A 21840-nucleotide genomic window follows, 5' to 3' on the forward strand; every position below is an offset into this window, starting at 1 on the left:
ATAGCTACTGTAAGTTTAATAGGCAACAGCTTTAATGTGATTCTGAGATAATCAACAAACTATGGGACTGAAATTCAGAGTTTGCAAATAATAAATATGGGGAAAAAAATCCACTCTCCAAGTACATTTCCACATATCAAACACTCAGAGCTGCCAGGCTTTTACAGGCTTCAGTGAAAATATAAATACGCACAGAAACAAATGATCTGTAAACAGGTAGAGGAATGAGAGCTGGGCCATCACACTGACTTTAAATTTAACTTTACCTTTTATCTCATAATACATTCATGTGCTTTATGGCCTGACTACAGGAGTACAGTTTTGTAAACAAGTCAATTAAATATTTTCTCTCTCACGTACACACATTCTTATGGATATTGCATAGTAAATCTACTGAAGGGTTCCTCAAACTATTTTGCTCTGGGCAGTAGCGTAACTACAGAGGGTGCAGGGGATGCAACTGCTATGGGGCCCGCCGGACCAGCATCTTAGGGGGGGCCCGGGTCCAGCAGGTCATCCCCTGCACCCTCTTAAATGTTTCATGCCGGCTTTGAGTCCTGTGCGAGTGTGCGGCTGTACGCTGCGCTGGATCCGGAAGCAGCGCTGGAAGAGGGGCGGGGCATACTGACACCCCCCCGGCTGCGTCGCTCTGCACTTCAAACGGCTGAGACTCGGCCGCAATATTCAGCATCAGTGACGGCTTTGCCGATGTGACAGCCAATGGAAGCTGCACAGCGGAGCCGCGCTCAGAGGCCCCATCCACCCAGTGGATGTCTGGAGGAGATATCTGGATACAACGCTGGGACCCGCAGTGAGGGAATTGTGTGTATGGGGCAGTGGGTGCAGTCAGTGAGTGACAGTAAGTAACTTCTATGTGTGTGTGTGACAGTGTGTGCGTGCTGTGTGTGTGTGACAGTGTGTGCGTGCTGTGTGTGTGACAATGGGTGCATGCACATTGTGTAATGTAGTGTGTGTCTGTCCTGGCACTGGTCGGGAGCCCTTACCATATTTTGCTATGGGGCCCATTGAGGACTAGTTACGCCCCTGGCTCTGGGTCCCCATTAGACAATGCAAATAATTACAGGACCCCAGCAAGTTACTGCAGAAGGTCATCACATGTGTAGTTAGCAGACAGCACATACATGGCAGCATTGTGGAGGCACATAATGATGGGAGGAGTCTAACATAACAGACAATTCAACAGACTTTCCAGACTCCTTGAATCAATGATTGAGATTAGAAAAGTCATCAACAGCCTGATGGGCAGCAACATGGAGTTGTGGCCCACTGCTGAGAAGGTCAGGACCCATTTTGGGGTCAGGACCCACAGTTTGAGAACTGGGGAACTACTGTATTAATGGGTCACAGAGAAAGCCATTCACATACTGTACCTCCCCACTTTGTAAACTGCTGAAGTGAGACTCCCGCACCTGTGCACTCCCGGAAAGGGGTGTGGCCTTGTAAATCTAATGTGGCCTCATGAGAATACCTCACCTGTGAGCCACCCCCTGTTTTAATCACTTTAGAGCCATGGCTAGCAGTCTATGAGCTGCTGCACATGCCCGCAGGGGCACTCACAAATGTCCCCCCACAAACACTGTGGTACACTGTGGGTGGGAACAGTCCCCCCCAAATATGGAACAGTGGGGAGGAATGCATTCACAGTCTGACTGCATCCATAAGCGGCACAGTTCCAGATGTACTATGTGACTCATGCACATTTATTGAAGCTGGTGGAAAAGAAGTGAGTGATCCTACTAGTGCTAGTAGTATCCTACTGTGTCTGCTTTGCTGGCTAGCTACAGAAACAGACAATGGAAACAGCAGTAAATAGGGAGAGAAGAGACTGACAGTCATTGCCGGCGCTACCCACTCAGCAGCTCCTGCAAAGCAGGGAGGCGCCATGCTGAAAAGACGCCGTCTCCCTCCCTGCTCTGCTTAAGCTGCCTCAGCCCTCACTGTCACTGCCTCCTGCACGCCGCTCGCAGCGCCTGTCTGACAGCGGCAGCAATATAAACCGCTGCTTCCTGCACCGCGAGTGCACACAGCCTGCACACCGCCCGCAGTGCCTGTCTGACAGCAGGCGGCAGTATGGAGAAGCTGAGTAGCTCCCTGCACCGCGCACACACTGTCCTCCTCCTGCGACCTGCCCCCTCTTAGTCACAGACGCTTGCGATGAGGCATGTAGCGCTGTCTGTGAATGCCTGTATGACATGTCATGTCCGGATCTGCCCCCTACCCATTTCTCCCTGCGCCTGTCAATCAAATGGTGAACAGGCAGCAGCGCCGCCTCCCCTTCCTTCCCTCTTCTCAGTGAGCTGTGCCAGTGCCACTGCCAGTCCTCAACACTCCGCCCCCTCTATCTCCTCCCCTCTTCTTCCATCTCCTCCTTCTCTCCCCTCCTTTCCCCCTCAGTCACGAGAGGGGTGTAATGGCGCAGAGGAGGAGGGACTGCACAAGAGTTAAACAGCAAAAGAACAGTGAGTCTTTTATTATACATGTTTATAACACATTTTTTAATCATTGTAGATTTTTTTATATTAATTTAGATACTTTTAAATAATGGGCTGGGTTATGTGCCTAAAGGTGGCCATATATGCTGCAATAGCAGCATGCAATGTGATGTGCGCTCCCGCAGGCATCGCATCGCACAGTACAAAAAGTATGTGCTGCACATACTGTACTTTTTGTACTGCTTTCAGATCGCACACACATTGCATGCAAGCCGTGCGATGCGATCTACCCCATAACATATGCAATTCTCGCAGCGTGTATGGGCACCTTTAGTGCATGCAACATTTTGCAGACACAGCACTGAAATGGTGTATGCATACATGTACATGCACCCGAGATCCTCCATAGGATTGCATGTTGCATACGCTCCCACAATCGTGCTGCAGCTTGTTGCAATGGTAATGTGAAAGGGCGCAAATTTGAATTACAGGAGGGCGCCGAACACCCTAGCACCGGCCCTGCTGACAGTAGACAGTACAGGTTGTCTCCCATATCCAAAATGCTTGGGACCAGAAGTATTTTGTATAACTGATTTTTACATATTTTGGAATATTTGCATACCATAATGAGATCTCTTTGGGATGGGATTCCAGTCTAAGCACAAAATGCATTTATGTTTCATATACACCTTATACACACAGAAACAAAACTCAATAGGAGAGCAATCGGGCGCAAAGGATGTAGCAAATATCTTAGAAAGATTTAAGAACGCTCTAATTATCATATAATCAAACAATTGCTTAATGAATTAACTAAATACACCAAACTAAATAATATTAAAACTAACTTAAATAGGTTTTTATTTAAAAAAAAAAAACTATTAAAGGCTGCTCCCAATGGCAGTCTGGAAATTGCTCAATAGAAAGAACATAAGTACATTTATATACAACTGAAATGAATTAAACTATTATTAAATGCACAGTGCATAGAAAGAGAGCGCCCCACAATTGGATAATTAATATTGTCATTTATCAATTTATTAGCTTATAATATTAAAAATCAATAAAAATAAATGAATAAAAATAAGTACAACGTTTGTATGAATATACACAGTCACAATGGATGATATATAAATATATATATTAATCAAAATTCAGCATGATCAGCTCTGAAATTGAAGTACTGTAAATGTTCCTGAGAGAGCTTTCAATTAAAGTGTCTTGTGCTAAAGAAAAATTGTATAATATCCCCCAAAATAAGTGTAAGTGCACTTGCGGTGGACCCACAGGTCTGCTCTAGGTTTCCTGCACACTTGCCCGACAGCCGTGATGCTATTGGAAGGAAACACACAGGTACAATGTCCAGCAGTGGCAGCAAAGATGTTAGACGTGCCCAGACAGCTCTAGCTACGCCCATCCGGCAGCCATCGCCTGTTGACGAGCCACCACTGACGTATTCAGCAGGGAGCAAGCCGTCCTCCTCCTGCTCCGGGATGGTGAAGGCAGTTGCGTATGAGGTGCCTGTAGCAATGGGTAATTACCGCAATTTAAATGGTGTGATTACCGGCAATATCAGATTATCCAGAACCCCAGGGAAGGTGTTAAGTCCGATCAGCTGAATTGGTGGGGATATAAAACCCCAAAGATCCTTAACGGATTTCTCCGTTATCCTTTCAATGGTTTCATCAGAAGGAAAATTATTTACTAATATCAATTTCGGAGCTGATCATGCTGAATATTGATTAATATATATGTTTATATATCATCCATTGTGACTGTGTATATTCATATAAACTTTGTACTTATTTTTATTGATTTTTAATATTATATGCTAATGAATTGATAAATGATACAATAGTAATTATCCAATTGTGTGGTGCTAAATTATACATACATCCGCAAGGTCATTTATACAAAGTCTGTGTATTTAACCATTAGAAAGCAAAGGTATAAAGGCTAAATTTCTTATGGGATACTGAACTTGTAGTAGCAGGGAGAGGAGAGAGACCTAGAATCAGAGTGAAGTGGAAGCGTGGGTTTCCAGGGTCAGTTGTATACATGCAGGGCCGGCGCCACCACTAGGCAGCTTTACGCATTTGCCTAGGGCGCCGGCCACTGGAGGGCGGTAGTGAGCAGCAGCAGTCACAGAGCTCCCGTCGGCGCCCATGGAGAGCAAGAAGAAAGCAGCTGGGACTGGAGTAGGTTAGTGAGCCATACCCCTGACCCTGGATAGCCCCCGCACTCCACTGCCCCCCCTGGAGCCCGGCCGGAGCTGCGGCTGTTATCGCCGCATCTGTAACCGGCAGCATCCCCCCTGCGGCATCTCAGGCAACATCCCCCTCCCCCCAGCGAAGTGGCGGCTGCATCTTTAACCACCCCCCCCCCCCCCCCCGGGAAGTGATGCCACTGACCACCCCTGGAGCACGGCCGGAGCTGCGGCTATCGCTGCATCTGTAACTGGCGGCATGTTGCGGCATCTCCGGCAACATCCCCCCCGGAGCGAAGTGGCGGCCGCGGTGGAGAGGGTGAGCGCCGGCGGGCCCCCCCGCCTAGGGCACTCCGGTGCCTTGCACCGGCCCTGTATACATACATACATCTATACAATCTCTGTGTGGAACCGCACTCCAGCTGATGCACAACAAGTGGGTGCCTAAAGATATTCACAACAAGCGCTCGGGTGTGTGTGTGTAGTAGTAGTAGTACGTTTATTTATAAGGTGCCACAAGTGTCTGCAGCACCGTACATACTGTAGCAAACAAAAAACAAATTACAAGGTAACGTATAGGGTGTGTGTGTGTATATATATATATATATCCAGTAGGTAAAGAGCGCACTCACCAGACTTAGTACTCAGTAAAACTTCAAGGCTTTATTAAATCCATTAAAAACTTCACGGTATAGTCAACGTTTCGGGTCTACACATGACCCTTCTTACAGACAGCAAACGCCTGGTTCCCTGAAGCAGGTAACTGACAGTGCACCCCACACCTGCAATTATACCATGGTGCCCCACCTCTACAAACATATACAGCCAATCACAGTTTAAGATCACAAGTTGACACAGAAACTGCCACAATTCACTTTACTGCAAATTCCACAATTTCCGGCGTGCGTGCCATGCTGTTGCCGGTGTACGCTTCATTCACTCAGAGGTGGCCAGTCAGTCAGCTTCCTCTGACGTGACTGTGTCCCCCCGCAGTGACGTTTGTGCTTCACTCCAGCGCCAACACCGGACCGCATCAGCCAATACCCGCTGCTTCCACGTTCCAACTGCCGGAAGCAGACGGGAGCACACAGAGTCTGCGGTGGACCAACAGTCCTCTACTTTGTGTTCCGCTGGATCGCTATGTGTGTACAGTGCTATCTATGCAACGCCCCTCTACACACTAGCCAATTTCCATACTCCAGCTTGTATTTAATGTAATCATACAGTATTCTGATTTTCTCAGCAAAACCATACTACATAGGACTTATTATATTCCAACTTGTATTCGCTATTTGCAAAAAAGTTAAGTACTCATTATGGGCATGTATCAGGGTCCACCATGGTACATATTCATATTCATAACTGCATTACAGACTAGAAAAAAGGAAACAGGTCACATCAGCGAACAGATCCATTACGCTTAGGATGGCTCCGTTCGCTGATGTGACCTGTTTCCTTTTTTCTATAATGCAGTTATGATCTGTGTGACTTATTGCTTTGCATATTTTATTTATGTATTGTGCACTTGTATTTTTCTGTAGGGGTTGCTTAGCAACCGCTCATCTGCACGGCAGACTGAGCTGGTGGGCGTCGGGCGGGTGATGACATCATCGGCAAGGGACGCTGGGCAGACGGGCAGGAGCTGCAGAAACCCAGAGCACGGTGGAGGAAGGTGATATAGGTAAGATTTTTTTATGTATTTGAGCCTGAGGACGAGCTAATAAAGAGCTTGAAACGTTTTGACCCCTGTGTCAGTTATTATTGCACGCAACTAAGACCCTTTGAGTGCCTGCCTGAATTGTGTGTGTGTGTATATATATATATATATATATATATACACATATATATACACATACATACATACACTGTACTGTATACTGTATACACATACACACACAAATTGGGTCTAGCTCCACATATAAGGTCTGTTTTTGCTGTGGACTTGCTTCAGTTGCTGCCTGCCTGCAGTTATCACAGACAGCTTTAATAACAAGTTTTAAAGTCTGCATATATATAATAAATTGCTTGCACTATGGGCTGTAATTCAGAAGTCTGTTTCATTTTAAGAACTCTTCAGCGGTGTCAGTTGCAAATACCTTATAATGGCCAGGCTGCAAGTGATATTAAATTTAAATATTCTCACCTTATGATCAATCATAAAACATTCCTTCTACATTACTACATATGACAGGTACTAATTTAGGTAAATATGACTTCTTATTACTTTGAGGGGAATTTGAAAGGAAACCATTGTGCTGTATGTCAGAATGAAATACCATTATGGGTTTCCCATGCGGCTCCTGAGTAAAAATACTCTGAAGTCTTTTAACAATAATGTTCTTCTACGTTTCTGTGATGGAAAAAACAAATCATGACAACAAAATCTATGGCTACGAAGAGCTTGGCTAACCAATGTTATGCATAGAGTGGGATGCTGGGTAGAATGTCGGATGGAAGGTGCAAGCTTGGAAACCAAATAACAGAAAAAAAAAACACTTATCCAAAGCACAATATGTAACACATTTCTTGGTGACCTGTTGTTGACTTTTAATAACAGATTTGGACGCCTCTTCTCCACCTCCCCAGCTAAAGTGTTGTGGGGATGGATATTAGCAAGTTATCATAGATACATCAGCTCCAAACCGTGTTGATACTGTATATCTTTGCATAATACTGATATCTCCTTGTTACAATTCTCCAATGATAAATTCAATAGTACCAAGACCCAGGTGGGTAACAGATACTGAGAGGGAGGCATAAAGGAGATGCTGATGGTATGTAGTCATCACTTGGAAGAGGATGTGAGGGAGAAGGCACTGGGCACATGATACTGACAAGAAGAAGGCACTGTGGAGAGTCTGCATCATACTTGCCTACTTTTGAAAAAGAATCTAAGGGAGAATGTGAAGGGGACACCAAGAAGCGGACATGTACTGCTACATCTGAGTCATAAAATGACTTGCATCCAAATGAAGATGAGCCCCAAAGCGGTTTCTAAGGTCTACTGTACTTGTTGAAGAAAAGACATGGATACATGTCAGGGCTTGTTCATGTATGGTATTTACAAGTGGTTCCATATAAGTGTCCACAAGAACCCTTATTTAAAATGCATTCAGCCATAGGGGGCGATTCTCTAACACAGAAATGCGGTAAAAACCCTGTTATCGGGGTTTATACCGCATTTCTGTATGCTGTATTGTTCCTCCGCAGACTCTTCAGGGAGACAGAGAGATTGCTTGTATTTCAGGGAGTCTAATGAAGAATGCAGGATGGTATGTAACTACTGTATGGTCTGCATGCAGGAGAGGGCACTGGGCAGCGGCTACTGACAGGAAACAGACGCTAGATAGAGGCTGTTGCACTGGGGGAGGCTGTGAAACAGCTGTCACAGGACAGAGGATACTAGCAAGCACTGGGAAGAGTCTGTGAGGGAGTTGGCACTGAGCAGAGAACACTGGCAAGGAGCAGTAACTGGAGGGGTGGGGGTATTTTCTCCCTTTCAAAAAGCGGTTTCCGGGATTGGTTCGGAACATGATTGTTTATCTTGAAGGGGCAGGTGTTACTCTGAAATGTACAGTATACAGTATGGCAAAATATAATGACAGAAATATCTTTCATCTACTGTAGTTCAATAACATTATTAAAAAGCAGTTTCTACATACAATAGCAACAAAAATCAAACAATATCCATATGTATTATTTCCAGATGTAGCTCTGTTGGCATTTAAAATTGCTGGGTAATAAGTTTTGGTCACATACAGTACTGTATATACAGTACAGTAACTGATGCTTAAGCCATTTTCCACAACAATACAGACTATTTTCAGCACCAGCATGTAACAAGCACTTTGCATTAATTATCAGAAACTGCAGCAAATGCCTCTGATGTCAATTTAACATGGATGGATTCTGAACAGAGAAGCTCCACTCCGTTAACAGAACATATATAACAATGTTGTATATTATTGTCTAGCAAATCTTTACAGAATAATATAATTTAGACAAGTCTAGGGATTTGGAAATAGTGAATCTCATGGACACATATTGGAAAACGAAAGCTTTACTTTGGCATTTCAATCCGCATGAGACAAGCTTCCTTTGAAAGGAGATTTGTCAAATGAAGCTTCTACCTACTGTGATTGATTTCATCTTTCCAAACTTTTTTATTTTTTTATTTTACTAATGTATATCAGGAATTCCAATGACAGAATCAATTCTGTGACGCTGCTGAAAGGACAACATATGCTTTTTTAGAGTGATATCATATGAAATGTATTGAAATCTTGTTTACTACATCCTCCACCCACCACCCTTCTTGCAAAGAGCATATAGGGAGTGTTAACATCTAGCTGTTACATCTACTGCATTACAATCGAAGTTAATGATGCATTTTTATCCACCAAATGGACTTTTATATTTAATAGGAAAATAACCCTGCACAATTGGCAATCACTGGGGTACAGTTATACCCATTTTACACCAAGGCAAAAACATGTTTTTTTGCCTGTTGGACCTGGGTTCATTTCTCCTGCAAATCCTACCCAGGACCCGAAAACTGTGGCACACAGGGAGGACCTGGGTGGGGAGTAGTGTAAATGGGTATGCCAGGTCATCCAACCCAGCTCCCGTTTAAAGCAATGAGAGAGCCCAACCTCCGGACCACAGCATCCTGCAGTCATTATGGTGGTTGGGCGGTGGGCGCACACAGCCTCCGCTCCTGCGACTCATACAGATGGAGCTCCTCTCCGCGGGTGCCCGCATGATCCGGAGAGCTGGTGTCAGCCAGCGCAAGGGATCTGGCTGTTACCGGCGCTGTGTGAGAAGCACTCACTAGGCTTGCCAGGGACGCCGGGGACAGAGCAGCAGCTCCCGGGGACAGTATAGTGACTAGCTGCCTGATGGGGACACTATGCTGACTACGCTAGGCAGCCGTTGGGCTTCGCTGACAACGTAGCGTAGCCTGCCGTGGTGAAACTACACGAGTACCGATAACAGATAGAATCTGGTTCTATGGGCAACATCCCATCTTCAATAGAATTCCCATCTTAGTAAATTTACCCCACTGTCTGATGTCTGTATATTTCAGATTTTGGCGTGACAATTTATTTATTATTTATTTAGTTTCTTATATAGCACATACATATTTTGCAGCGCTTTATAGATAATAATTTAACATTCACATCAGTCCCTGCCCCAGTGGAGCTTACAATCTATATTCCCTACCACATGTACACACATGCACACATTCATTCTAGGGTTAACATTTATTAGGAGCCAAATAACCTACCAGTATATTTTTGGATTGTGGGAGGAAACCGGAGTACCCAGAGGAAACCCACGCAAGTACGGGGAGAATATACAAACTCCGCACAGTTAGGGCCATGGTGGGAGTCAGACCCATGACCTCAGTGCTGTGAGGCAATAATGCTAACCACTACACCATCCGTACCTGACAATTGCACTGTATTTCTCCTGAAGTCCCTAGATTACAGTAGGTCACCCAGGTGTGACTCTGGGGAAAGGAATAATACTATGCCTAGGTTGGCTAAAATGCAGGGCTGCTATGCTGTCTCATCACTTTATTTTGTGTATTTATCTTCACTATGTGACTACTTCTATTAGTAATAGACTCCATGGCATTCAGTATATTAGTGGTATTATAAATGTATTATATACACATGGTAATGAGGCATATTGGAGTTATAGAGCTCTGCAGCTGAAGTTGAAGGGAAGAATTTATTTTACAAGCTAAAGTCATTCAGGTTGAAAAAAAAAGCGTCTGGTGTGATTCCTCCTATTCCTCGGTGATCTGGAGAAAGAAGTCACAAATCTGTAGAAGAGATCTCAATGCTCACTCCCAAATGAGCCCGTGATTTGTTTTACATAATTATTTACATCTCAACAAGCATGGTGGTGTATGCCAGAATCATTAGTAAGTTTGGCCAGAAGAATGAAAAAACTTTGTTTAGGGGCACTGTGGAGTTTACTTTTATTAGTTAAAATATTATTTAATTATTCTAAACATTAAAAATAATTATAAAATGTAGCTGCCTATATGGTACGAGCTTAGAGAAACACTGGGCCTAATTCAGGCCTGATCGCAGGGCAAATTTGTTCTCAAATTGGGCAAAACCATGTGCACTGCTGGTGGGACAGATGTAACATGTGCAGAGAGAGTTAGATCTGGGTGAGTTATTTTGTTTCTGCGCAAAGTAAATACTGGCTGCTTTATTCTTACACTGCAATTTCATACCTTCCAACATTTTTAAGGGGGTATTCAATCCCCGGTCACTATTGTCGATCCGTCCCGACAGTCGTGACCCTGGCCCGTTTTAATTTAGCTCGACCGCTACAGTAAACCGAGCAATGTTTTTTGAGAACAATTGTCATCAAAGAAAGTTGTGTTTAATGAGATAATTATAAGCTAGAAGGGGGCTAGAGTTTGGCAACATGAACACTTTCATACAGTGCGCCTCCAGATTTTTTCACTTTCTAAAAAAAAACTGAGAATAGATGCTTTTCTAGTTTGTGTAGTTGTTTTCCAAGAGGGAAAAGTCAGCATGTACTTTGAAGTGCGCTCAGCAGACCTCGCAGCCACAATGATCAAAAGCCAAGGTGAGTTGCGGTGTGCACCCCATGCATTTATATAAATGAGATCCGGGGGGAAATTTATTGAAGTGTGGTTTTGCAAAACTCGTTTTTTTTTAGATTTTATGAGCAGTTTTTCTGATGTCAGCTTTATATACAATCTATTTATGAATGTTACATTTGCATAACAACTCGTCAAACCATGTGAAAAATGGCAGGATTCTTAGGCCTGATCAGCAAATATTTAAACCACATGCAGCAATCTTGCCTATAGCATGTTGTAATAGTAAAAACCAGGGTGTCTCTGGGTGAGTGAACACAGATAATATGAATATAATCAGAGGCACAGATATCATTCTTACAATAATCAGGGCCACAGATATTTGTATTAATATAATTAGAGGGACAAATATTATTAATATACTCAAGGGCACAGATTTTATTTCTGCACAGATACAGAAAATTCAAAAAATTTCTCTGCAATTGTGTGTTAATCAACAGTTAAGGCCCATACACACTGGGCGACTTTGAGCTGAAAGTTGCTCAAAACAGCAGGTTTGAGCGGCTTTCAGCTCAAATCCACCCAGTGTGTATGGCCCGGCGATAAGCGCTGCTGCGCACTCCCGCAACATCGCCGGGAAAGCCATTCATCTGCTGGTTATAATACTAGCAGATGAGCGGCTTTCAGGATGGCTTTGCATAGCGCTCCACTATGCAACGCCATCCTCCCCCCCCCTCCATCGGCGCCGGGCAGGGGGAAAGCCGCTCAGTGTGTATGCACTGAGCGGCTTTCCCCGCAGCGATGATTGTCATCATCACTGTCCATACACGCTGGGCATAGTTGCCCAGTTTGTATGGACCTTTACATTACTAAGGGCGGGGGGCGATTAACTAAATGCCGAGTACAGTCACAAAATAGGTCCATAAGTGCTGCCAAGCATCTTTGGAACCCAGTAGTGATGAAAGTGGGTGTTTGAGCTGCAAGGCCACACCCTGTACCATTAAGACTGCACCACACAAGGCCATGCCCTCTTTTTGCTGGGCACGCCCAATATATTAGTGCATCAGGGATTATCAATGGTAGGAACACCACTCCTCAGCAAGTCTCACCACAGTTAATGTGTTATAGTGAATATGACAAAATCACTTTTATTTACATGTAATAAAAGATAATGTGTTGCACCGTTATCTAAATGAAGCCTTAAAAGTGTTGTCCCTCATGTGTGAGGTTGAAGAATAATGCATATAAACTACTTTATAGATGGTATTATGTCCCAGTTAGGCTTAATAAAATTTATTCAGAGATTTCCCCCCTATGCTGGAGATGCAAAAACTCAGATGGCCTTTTTCTGCATATCTGGTGGGACTGCCCTTTTTTGGCCCCTCTTTGGCAGGAATTGGCAGCTCTAGCTAACTCTATCTTAACTTTGAGAATTCATTTTAAGGCTGGCTGTTTTCTCCTTTTGATGGATAGCCCAGAAGCATCTCGCGCCCAGAATAAATTATTTACTCACATGGTTATGGCGGCCAGAACTTGTATAGCGGGTCATTGGAGATCTTTAGCTATTCCGCCACTGGCCGAGGTCATTGCTAAGATCTGGCATATCCATTCGATGGAGTACATCACTAGTATCTTAAAAGGCTCTTCCAAAAAATGTATCAAGGTATGGGAACCCTGGACCTCGTATTTTAATGTACCACCGGCCTTCCACTAAAATCAAAAGTTTCGACCCCTTAACATCCTATCTGATTTCCTGGTGATTAGATCAGGGCCAGTCAGGTGGGATCTCTCCCTCTCCAGTTCACCCCTCCCCTTCCCTTTCTCTTCATATTCCCTGTTTTCCCCCTCTTCTGCTCTTCCCTCTCCCTCTCCCTCCTTTACTCTACCACTAATTTTCTTTCTCTCTTTTTCATCATGGTTTTTGTTTTATAGTAGTTTTTCATAATATTTTCTTTATTTTTCTCTGCTCTTTAGCACTATTCTTATACGGTTTTTCAATATATTATTACTGTCAAAAACAAAAGAGATGCCTCTGTATTATGTTGATTGTGCATATTTGAATTCTATTTTGGAACCTCTGCGTAGGTTCTTCAATAGGTCTATCACCCTTGTTTCCATGGCATCTCATTAATAACATATATAAATATAATATATATGGGCTTTCACGGCTGCAGAGGAGATCTGTAGCCATAGGCCAAGTTTACTGTGGAGAGACATTTTGCTCCTGTATTAAATATGAGATAAATTGGGGCATATATTATTATTATTGTTCTTATTAAGTTTAGAATAGGGGTACAGTTCTTTTAACATTTAAGACTGCAAACATCTGTCCCGTCATGCAGCAGTATCAGGAAGGGCCTAGTTCTATTCAGAGTTCTATGCATTGAAGGAGCCTCAGTGGTAGGCCTATTTATCATTGAATTTGTGGGATATCCTCAGAACTGCAGCAGATATCTCTATTTCTTATCCACCGTTTGTTACTAATTGGAGCAGGTACTGTATAGATAGAGGTTTCGCATCAGAGTGTACTGATCCCGTTTGTTACCAAATGAAACAGGTATACTGTACCTAGAGGTGTTGCATCCTAATTTACTATGCAGGCTTGCCTAAAGCACGTACTACTGCATTGAGACACATGCAGAGGCGGGAGTACCATTGGGGCAGCAGTTTCATTGCACCAGGGGCCCTGAGGACTAAGCCCAGTGCTGCCCAGACCAGCAATGACTTCTTGGGTTGGTGTAGAGGAGGGGGCCCAAATTACATTTTTGCACCTGGTCCCACCACTAAAAAAAGTTCCACCACTGTACACATGGCTTACACAGAAAGTAGTGTGGCCTGTAATTAATAAAAAATAAGTGCTACGCCTCCATTTAACTAAAATATTCATTAAAATCTACTGCCTAACAGATTTGTGTATGTGCCGAAAATAATTTTATTATTTTTTCATTCATTTTGTTTTAGTATGGTAATACTATATGTACCCACAGAGTAACAATAAAATGCATCTAGCTCACAAAAAGGGGGAAGATATCAGCTCATTTAACGAATAATAATAAAAACAAAAACTGTGACATTACTACTTTAAACACTGCTACTCATCTCCCACTGAGCATCAGTATATTGCACGACTTTAATACTGGGAAACATATGCATGAACCACACTTACCTTGAGATGTCTGTGTATCTATAAATTTTTTTATCAAAGCATCAGTGGTTTGAGTGTAGAGGCTGAGGGCGTATTTCAGTGACTGGAGATCTGGGCTCTTCTCCAAGAAATTCTTTTTCAGGCCGCTTCCTCCAGCATGAAAGTATTGCTAAAGTAAAAACAGAGATTAGGATTGGACCATTTCATTTTAGAAAAGCAACTAAACAGCCAACCAACCAACCATAATAATAAACATTTAGACAAAGATATTAATGTAAAACAATATTGCAAAATTATAGTTTTGTGCAAAATAAATGTCAATGGTATTATTTCATTATACAGATTAAAACACATACCTCCCAACTGTCCCGATTTTTGCAGGACAGTCCTGTGACTGTCCCACGTCATGCCTGGGGCCAGCAGTGTCCCACGTTGGATGGGCAGTTGAGAGTCCCCCAGTTTGCACTACTCTGCTCAGCAGAGCAGCAGGTAATAGATGCTTCACACATGCATTCAGCATCTATTCCTTGAGACAGAGGGGCTGGGGGCATTGACGTGCGAGGGTCCTGATTTTTAAGAGCAAAAATTGAAAGGATTTTGTTCTAAATTGGACTTGTGTTGTCTGTTTGTAAATGACCCTTACTGGCTGCATAAAACGTACCCAAAGACAACAATACCCTAGAGGTAATCACTGCCCACGCACCACACTGCAAATGGGGATGCTGAAAGCTAGAGAGCACACATCAAAGCTGCCATGATAAAATCATTGCTCTAACCAAGAAATAAGTGAAAAGCTTGCTTGTCATGTTTGTGCATATTATCGTTCAGCTGTTCTAAAGGCCCATACACACTTGGCGATTTTCCCCTGAAAAACACTCATTTTAGCTGTTTTGAGCCCACCGATGAAAGACTAGTGATGATGGGTGCTCCCGCATCATCGATAGCACAGTCTCCCATCTGCTGGTTTTACCAGCATGCCAGCGATGATGGCTGGTTTCTCAGCCATCATCGCTGCTCGTGTACAGTAGCCCGGCTCACGGCCCTGTACCCTCCCCCAGCTCCTGCGCCCGTAGACAGGCATACTCACTGGCATGCAACGATATGCCTTCACACACGCTGGCACCGCCCGGCCTGCAGCCCTGCTCCCTCCCCCAGCACTGTGTGGAGCATACACTGCCCACCAATGATTTTTCTAAAGGCAGTAATATATACATGACTGACACATACAGCAATTTATATATTACTGTCACCAATGCCCACCAACGATATTTATATGTCCGTAATATTTACATGGATTTCACATGCCAGTCATGTATATATACTGTCACCACTGCCCACCAACGATATTGATAAGGCAGTAATACAGATGATGCCACTCTCCCCCTTGCTGCCAGTTCTCCATATTGCTGTAGCTGGCGGCGGATGGCGGACAATGTGACGGGTGAGCGCGAGTGTCTAGTTGCGGAGAATGTGGCACGCGAGCATCTCCTCCACGCACGCCCCATTCTGGCAGATAACGTGGGATGGCACAATGGGAGCCATGTATACAGTGCAGCCGCCACTGCACGCCAATGAATATTATGTTATGGTGGTAACATATACATTGCTGGTGCAGTTGAATGGATTTCTCCCTATGTGCAAGGTTGCAAATAATCGTAGCCGTGCACATTGGTGGGATTTTGCCCGACCGGGGTGGCGTTTACCTGATCACTGGGCTCTGAATATATGCAGCCCTGCGATCAGTTCTGAATCAGGTCTCAAGAACAGAAATGCACTGAATAAAATGGCCCCTGCTCCCACCCTTGGAATTCAAACCCCGCCCATTATGTTAATAGCCTTATATATGAAAGATTTTCAGCAAAGTCTTTCGCCTCCTGAAAATCTCTTGCTCTTTGGGAAAATAGCTCAGTGTGTACGCACTGCATTGGGGAAGATATATCTATCAGAGATTTTTGCAAAGTCTTTTGAAATGAAAATCTTCTAGTGTGTATGGGCCTTTAAATGCTGTAAAGAGTTGTCCCTCTGAACAAAGAAAGAGACATATTAGTAATTGGAGAAAAGTAGCTATTATCAATGGAAACTACCTATCCAAATTACATCTTAAAGGCAATGTAATAGTACTTAACAACCCTTACATATGTGCAGAGCCAGTGGAGGCACTAGAGTCGGCAACGCCCACTGTGGTTAATAGGCATGGCCTTGCGGGAGTCCCGTGTTTATGTCCTTGTGGAAGGTCCCTGGTCATATCTCTCTGGGGATGTGCCTAGATGTTCCCAGCATTCCGGGAGATGCTGCGCTGCCCTTGAAGCCTCTGGCTGCACTGCCGGCTCCTTCCCAGTAACAAGAGCCGGGGCAGGATTATGTCACACTGAAGCACCAGCTACCACATGTAACACCTGGGGGTTGTCCACACTCATTTACAGGTTACCAACAAATATTACAGAATCCCAGGCATTAAGAAGAAAAACACAGCAGTAATCTCCAATATTTGCAGCAGTCATTTCTAACATAGACAGCAGCCCCCCTAGGCTACCATGGCTAGCCATTATAAATGGTGGCTGCTGAGCATGCGCCACAAAGCTGACCATACATGCAATATGTCTTACACCTGGGATCACAGCTGCCGCTGCACTCAGAACACTTGGTTGATTTCGAACCTGGTTGCACAGCTGTGAATTTGCTGCAGCCAACAATCAGTTAAGTCGCTGCCCTACGCTAGTAAAATTCCATCTTCCAAATTAATGTGCTTCCGTTCGCACCCATGCAAATTTGTCTAAAATCTTTCGTAACAGGCTCACAGCCTGCAGTTTCCCTGACACTCCTATCCTTTTTCTAGGCACGCCTAGCCTTTTTCTTAACACTCCCAAAAAACGGTCGGTTTCCAACACCACACACCTACTTCATGCCAATCACCTTGCGGACAGCCAGCGAACAGAACTAGTTGCAGGAGTTCATCGCATGACGGCCTCGCACATTGGTGCCGATTTATGTTTTTGCTGGAGTGGCTTCATGGGGAAGGGGTGTGGCCACAAAATAATACCAATTTATATTACGGAGCACAGTTGTCTCCAATAATCACATTACGGCAACAGAGTTCCACATACATAAATGCCCCCACAGTGCTGGTACTCCGCGGACAGAATACACTTCCCGGCATACTGTTTCCCAGGTGGCGGGTCCGGCGATGTTAAAAGGGCAGCCAGCAGCGGGACTCGGGCCCGTGGGTGCTCATCAATTTCCGTGGGTGCTCGGGCCCTTGAGCACCCACAGAATTGGCACCTATGGCCTCGCACTTGCCTACTGTGAACTGCACACCTGTTCAGTGTATCGATAATTGCCCGCTGTGCGAATCCGCAGAAAGACAATCAGGTCCCCCCCCCCCCGACTACCAGTGGCTATTTACACATAAATCTGGGGCTGGGCCCAGGGCCGGATTAAGGTCTGTGGGGGCTCTGGACAACAAAAATTGTGGGGGCTCCCTCCTCTCCCCCCCCCCCCCCCCAGTGGGAGGTGGGGAGTTTGACTGGGGCAGTACACCTGTAAAACCGTATTGCAGGTGTCTTAAGGCGAGCTCAGGGAGGACAGAAACCTCCTGTGGAGAAGTAGTTATTCTCGCTGCCTATCTGAGTCGGAGCTGCTGCACAGGCACGGCAGCCACATGGTGCCTGGGACATGGGGTAATCAGGTGAGGAAAGCGGGGTAGGTGCCCCCAGAGACAGTGTGACAAGAGAGCAGGTTGCTGACTGTCCAGGCACCACAGGGACCCCCATGGCTACCCTGTGCTGCTCGGACCCCACAGACGCACTGTCCTGACCCCACTGCCTGCCACCCACCTGGAGTATGGGGCCCCTGTTGTGTGTAGGCCCCGGGGTGACTGCCCCTAGTCTCCCCTTGGTGGATCCGCCACTAGCTTAGCCTCTACAGAAGTGCGAAGCTGGGGTGCCGGACGTGTTCCCGACAGTCGGGATCCCGACAGTCGTTTACCCAACGTCCGGATCCCGACTGTCAAAATGCCGACAGCCGGGTGCCCGACGGCCACCCGCTATTTTCCCTCGTGGGGGTCCACGACCCCCATAGAGGGAGAATAGAATAGGTGGCTCGTGTAGCGAGCCACCGTGCCCGCAAGGGGCTTTTTTTGCGCTCGCCATGCTGTCTGACTCCGGACAGTCGGGATCCCGACGTTGGGATAATGACTGTCGGGATCCCGACTGTCAGAGTCCCTTACCACACCCGCGAAGCTGAGGGCAGCGGCAGCAGTAAAGCACAAAGCTGCCACTCCTAACTGAACTGAATAGCAACTTAATTGCACTGTGTACACAGAAATGACATATTTAGTCTTCTGTATTTAATGACTGCTTTAGAGATGGGCCCCCTTCACTTGGGACCCTGATATTTGCCAAACTGGCCACCATGGAGTTACACCACTACTTCAAGGGTAATTTCCTTTAATGGATCTCTGTTATTTACGGTATTTGTTCAAGAGTTATAGTCTGAGGGTGAAATTTAATAGAATGAGAAATGCAGAAAGTGAGAGATTTGGTAAGAAATCTACAGTTTTTTTAAAGCACCAATCATTTACACTGCAAAACCAGTTTGATTTTGCAGTGTAAATGATTGGTGCTTTAAAAAAAAAAAATTCTAACCAAATCTCTCACTTTCTGAATCTCTCAGCCTATTAAATTTCACCTAAGTGTCTAACTATACTATACACCAGGGCTGGGCAACACCGACCCTCCAGATGTTTATGAACTACACATCCCAGGATGCTTTGCATAAGTTTTGCTATGTGGCCCTGCTGAAACTGATGCAAGGCATGCTGGGATGTGTAGTTCATCAACATCTGGAGGGCCGGAGTTGCCCAGCCCTGCTATACACCATACTTGCCTACCTGACCCTCTCAGTGAGTGAGAAAATGCTCTGTTCCTGGACTTCCCTGGTAATGTATGATTGCCATCACCTGTGAGGAGCTAGGTAATTGATAAGAAAGGTGTTTCACCACAGGTGATAGCAATCATACATTATCAGGGAAGTCCAGGAACAGAGCATTTTCTCCCTCATGGAGAGGGTCAGGTAGGCAAGTATGCTATACACTAATCTTATGATAAATTCACCTGAAAACGTTAAAAACTACTGGGTCTAGTATTGATAAATGACAATACAGTGGGACTTGCAGACTTGCTACTTTGGTCATAGAATACCAGTGATTTATAACAGTGGTTCTCTACCTTGGTCCTCAAGTACCTCCAACAGTTCACATTTTCTAGGTCACCCAGCAGGTGCACAGGTCCACTCATTACTCACGGATACATTTGAGAAGATCCACAGATGGAGCTAATTATTTCACTTTGGAGTCTGGGTGGAGACCTGGAAAACATGCACTGTTGGGGGTACTTGAGGGCCGAGGTTGAGAACCACTGCTTTACAAGATCCTTACAGTGAACAGTTGGCTGTATATAAAAATCCAGCTGTTGTACCTATTACCTTTGTGTTCTCAGTATGCGATTGGTGTGTAAATGATGACACTGTATCTATTTATTATCAATAAACATAGTTATAATATTTTTAGGGTCATTTTTCCTTGTTTTTTTATGATAGCTTTAATTTAAAGAACAGGCCAATTGCGTTAATGAATACATAAAGAGCATATTGGTGCGCACCATATGCTTCCCAAATCCAATCAGCCGAAACGTGCCTTTTTCCTTAAAGGTTCAAATTACAGAAAACGGTTCTAATGACAATGGCTTCTCAATACATAGTATCCTATTATATAATCAATCAATGACGGCTGTGTGCATGCTTTTCTAAGTACTTACAGTAATAGTAATAATCAGATATTATAGACCCACACTACTTCCTTCTGGCAATGGTTTCATTTCCTAAGAAGCTGGCCATAGTTACTGATGCTAATCAAGCATCAGTGGGATAAGTGGTCTTTAGAACAAATCAATTTTGTCAACCACAGTTTGGAGATACAAATGTATCCATGTATTTGCAAATACATGTAACCAAGATCTCTGAATCGTACTATATTATAAATCTGGTAGCTGATATCATTCAGTGTGCTGGGGGGAAATCTATTTGGTCTATTTTGGCTCCAAATATAGGAGACGGATGTGAATGTTTAGGCCTTATTGGTTCCTTATTGAAAATGGGAATAGTTAAGGATTGTGATAATTATGTGTCTGCCTTTTACTTAATCAGATTCTCCAAATATTCATATCTGCCGCATCTATCAAACTGGATACAATCAGTCATAAAAAAGCTCTGCCAGTAATAATGTAAATCTCCAGAACTGGGGGCTGGAGAATCTGACTTCCATAAAAAATATACACCCACACACACGTGTGGGTGGTGGAAATGTCCACTTTAACACTGCCCACATACTGCTCAGGGTGCATTCAAATGAGGGCTGGAAATTCAGCATCTGTAGGCTTTTGCTAATCAATAAGCACGGTCTTGTTCATACAGCTTTGGGATCCGGACTTCTGCAGGGTTGAGTATGTGAGTGTATTGGCTGTTTATGTGTGAGTAAGTGTATGAGCGAGTGTGTGTGGCCTCTCAGCAGTCCCATCCCTAGTATAAAGATTAAAGGAAGATAACCAGGAGCTGGGGAGACCACTGGACACCACATCATGTTGGCAACTTTGGAGTATATTGTGAAGGAAGAACTCTAAAACAATGTAACATAGCTACATTGTGTAACATAGCTACATTGTGTAACATAGCTACATTGAGTTTTAATTATTATTTTTTTTTTTTGGTCCAAATCATATATTTTTCACTTCGTTCTAAGGTGCTGCAATCAGTATGGCTTTCCCTATTCATTTCTAAATAGTCACTATCATTTACATCCATGTGACTCCAATTAGCAATATTGCCTTCAAGATTAATTAAAACATGATTTCCTTTCAGAGTTTAATTTCTCACTTGATTAAATTTTCATACAACAGTCTGCATTCTGCACACTTAAAGGGACATTTACAGCATAATGAATAAATTGGTAGCAAAGCTTCACAAACTGAAGATTGATATAAATCACTTTCTATAGCCGTTCGTGTAATTGAACTAATTATTTTTCCTGTCTAGCTGTGAGCTCAGGATTTTTAGTTCCATCCCTTATTAGACATAGAGCATATGAGCATCTCTTTGTTAGAATTTACATTCACTACCCTCTTCATGTGTTTCCCATAATATGTCACTCTAGTATTCCCAATAACCCTTGTCCTCCCCTCCTCCTGCCCCCCATCTCTGTTCTGCCTCCTTGCTTTCCTTAAGCTGGCCATACATTAGAACAATTTCAGGCCCCTAATGCACCACTTTGACAGCTCGTACTATGCATTGGGGCATTTCTGCACTTAACGCTGGTTGACTGGGGGGGATTTCATTTAACCCAATGTATTACTAGCGCACCTAACGTGTGCTAGTGAGAGCCCGCCGAGTTACACTC

At 44.2% G+C, this 21840-nt stretch overlaps 1 protein-coding gene across 1 annotated transcript in view; it reads right to left on the reverse strand.

Annotated features, from left to right (window-relative positions):
• UNC13C (unc-13 homolog C) overlaps positions 1-21840 on the reverse strand; it is a 536500-nt gene that overhangs the window by 39572 nt on the left and 475088 nt on the right. Inside the window, exon 31 of the mRNA XM_083183881.1 lies at positions 14415-14562. Within this exon, the coding sequence (XP_083040007.1) occupies positions 14415-14562 (148 nt within the window). The remainder of the gene's footprint in view (positions 1-14414; positions 14563-21840) is intronic.

Source organism: Crinia signifera, chromosome 4 (genome assembly GCF_055691185.1).
Source record: "Crinia signifera chromosome 4, ASM5569118v1, whole genome shotgun sequence".
Lineage (NCBI taxonomy): Eukaryota > Metazoa > Chordata > Amphibia > Anura > Myobatrachidae > Crinia > Crinia signifera.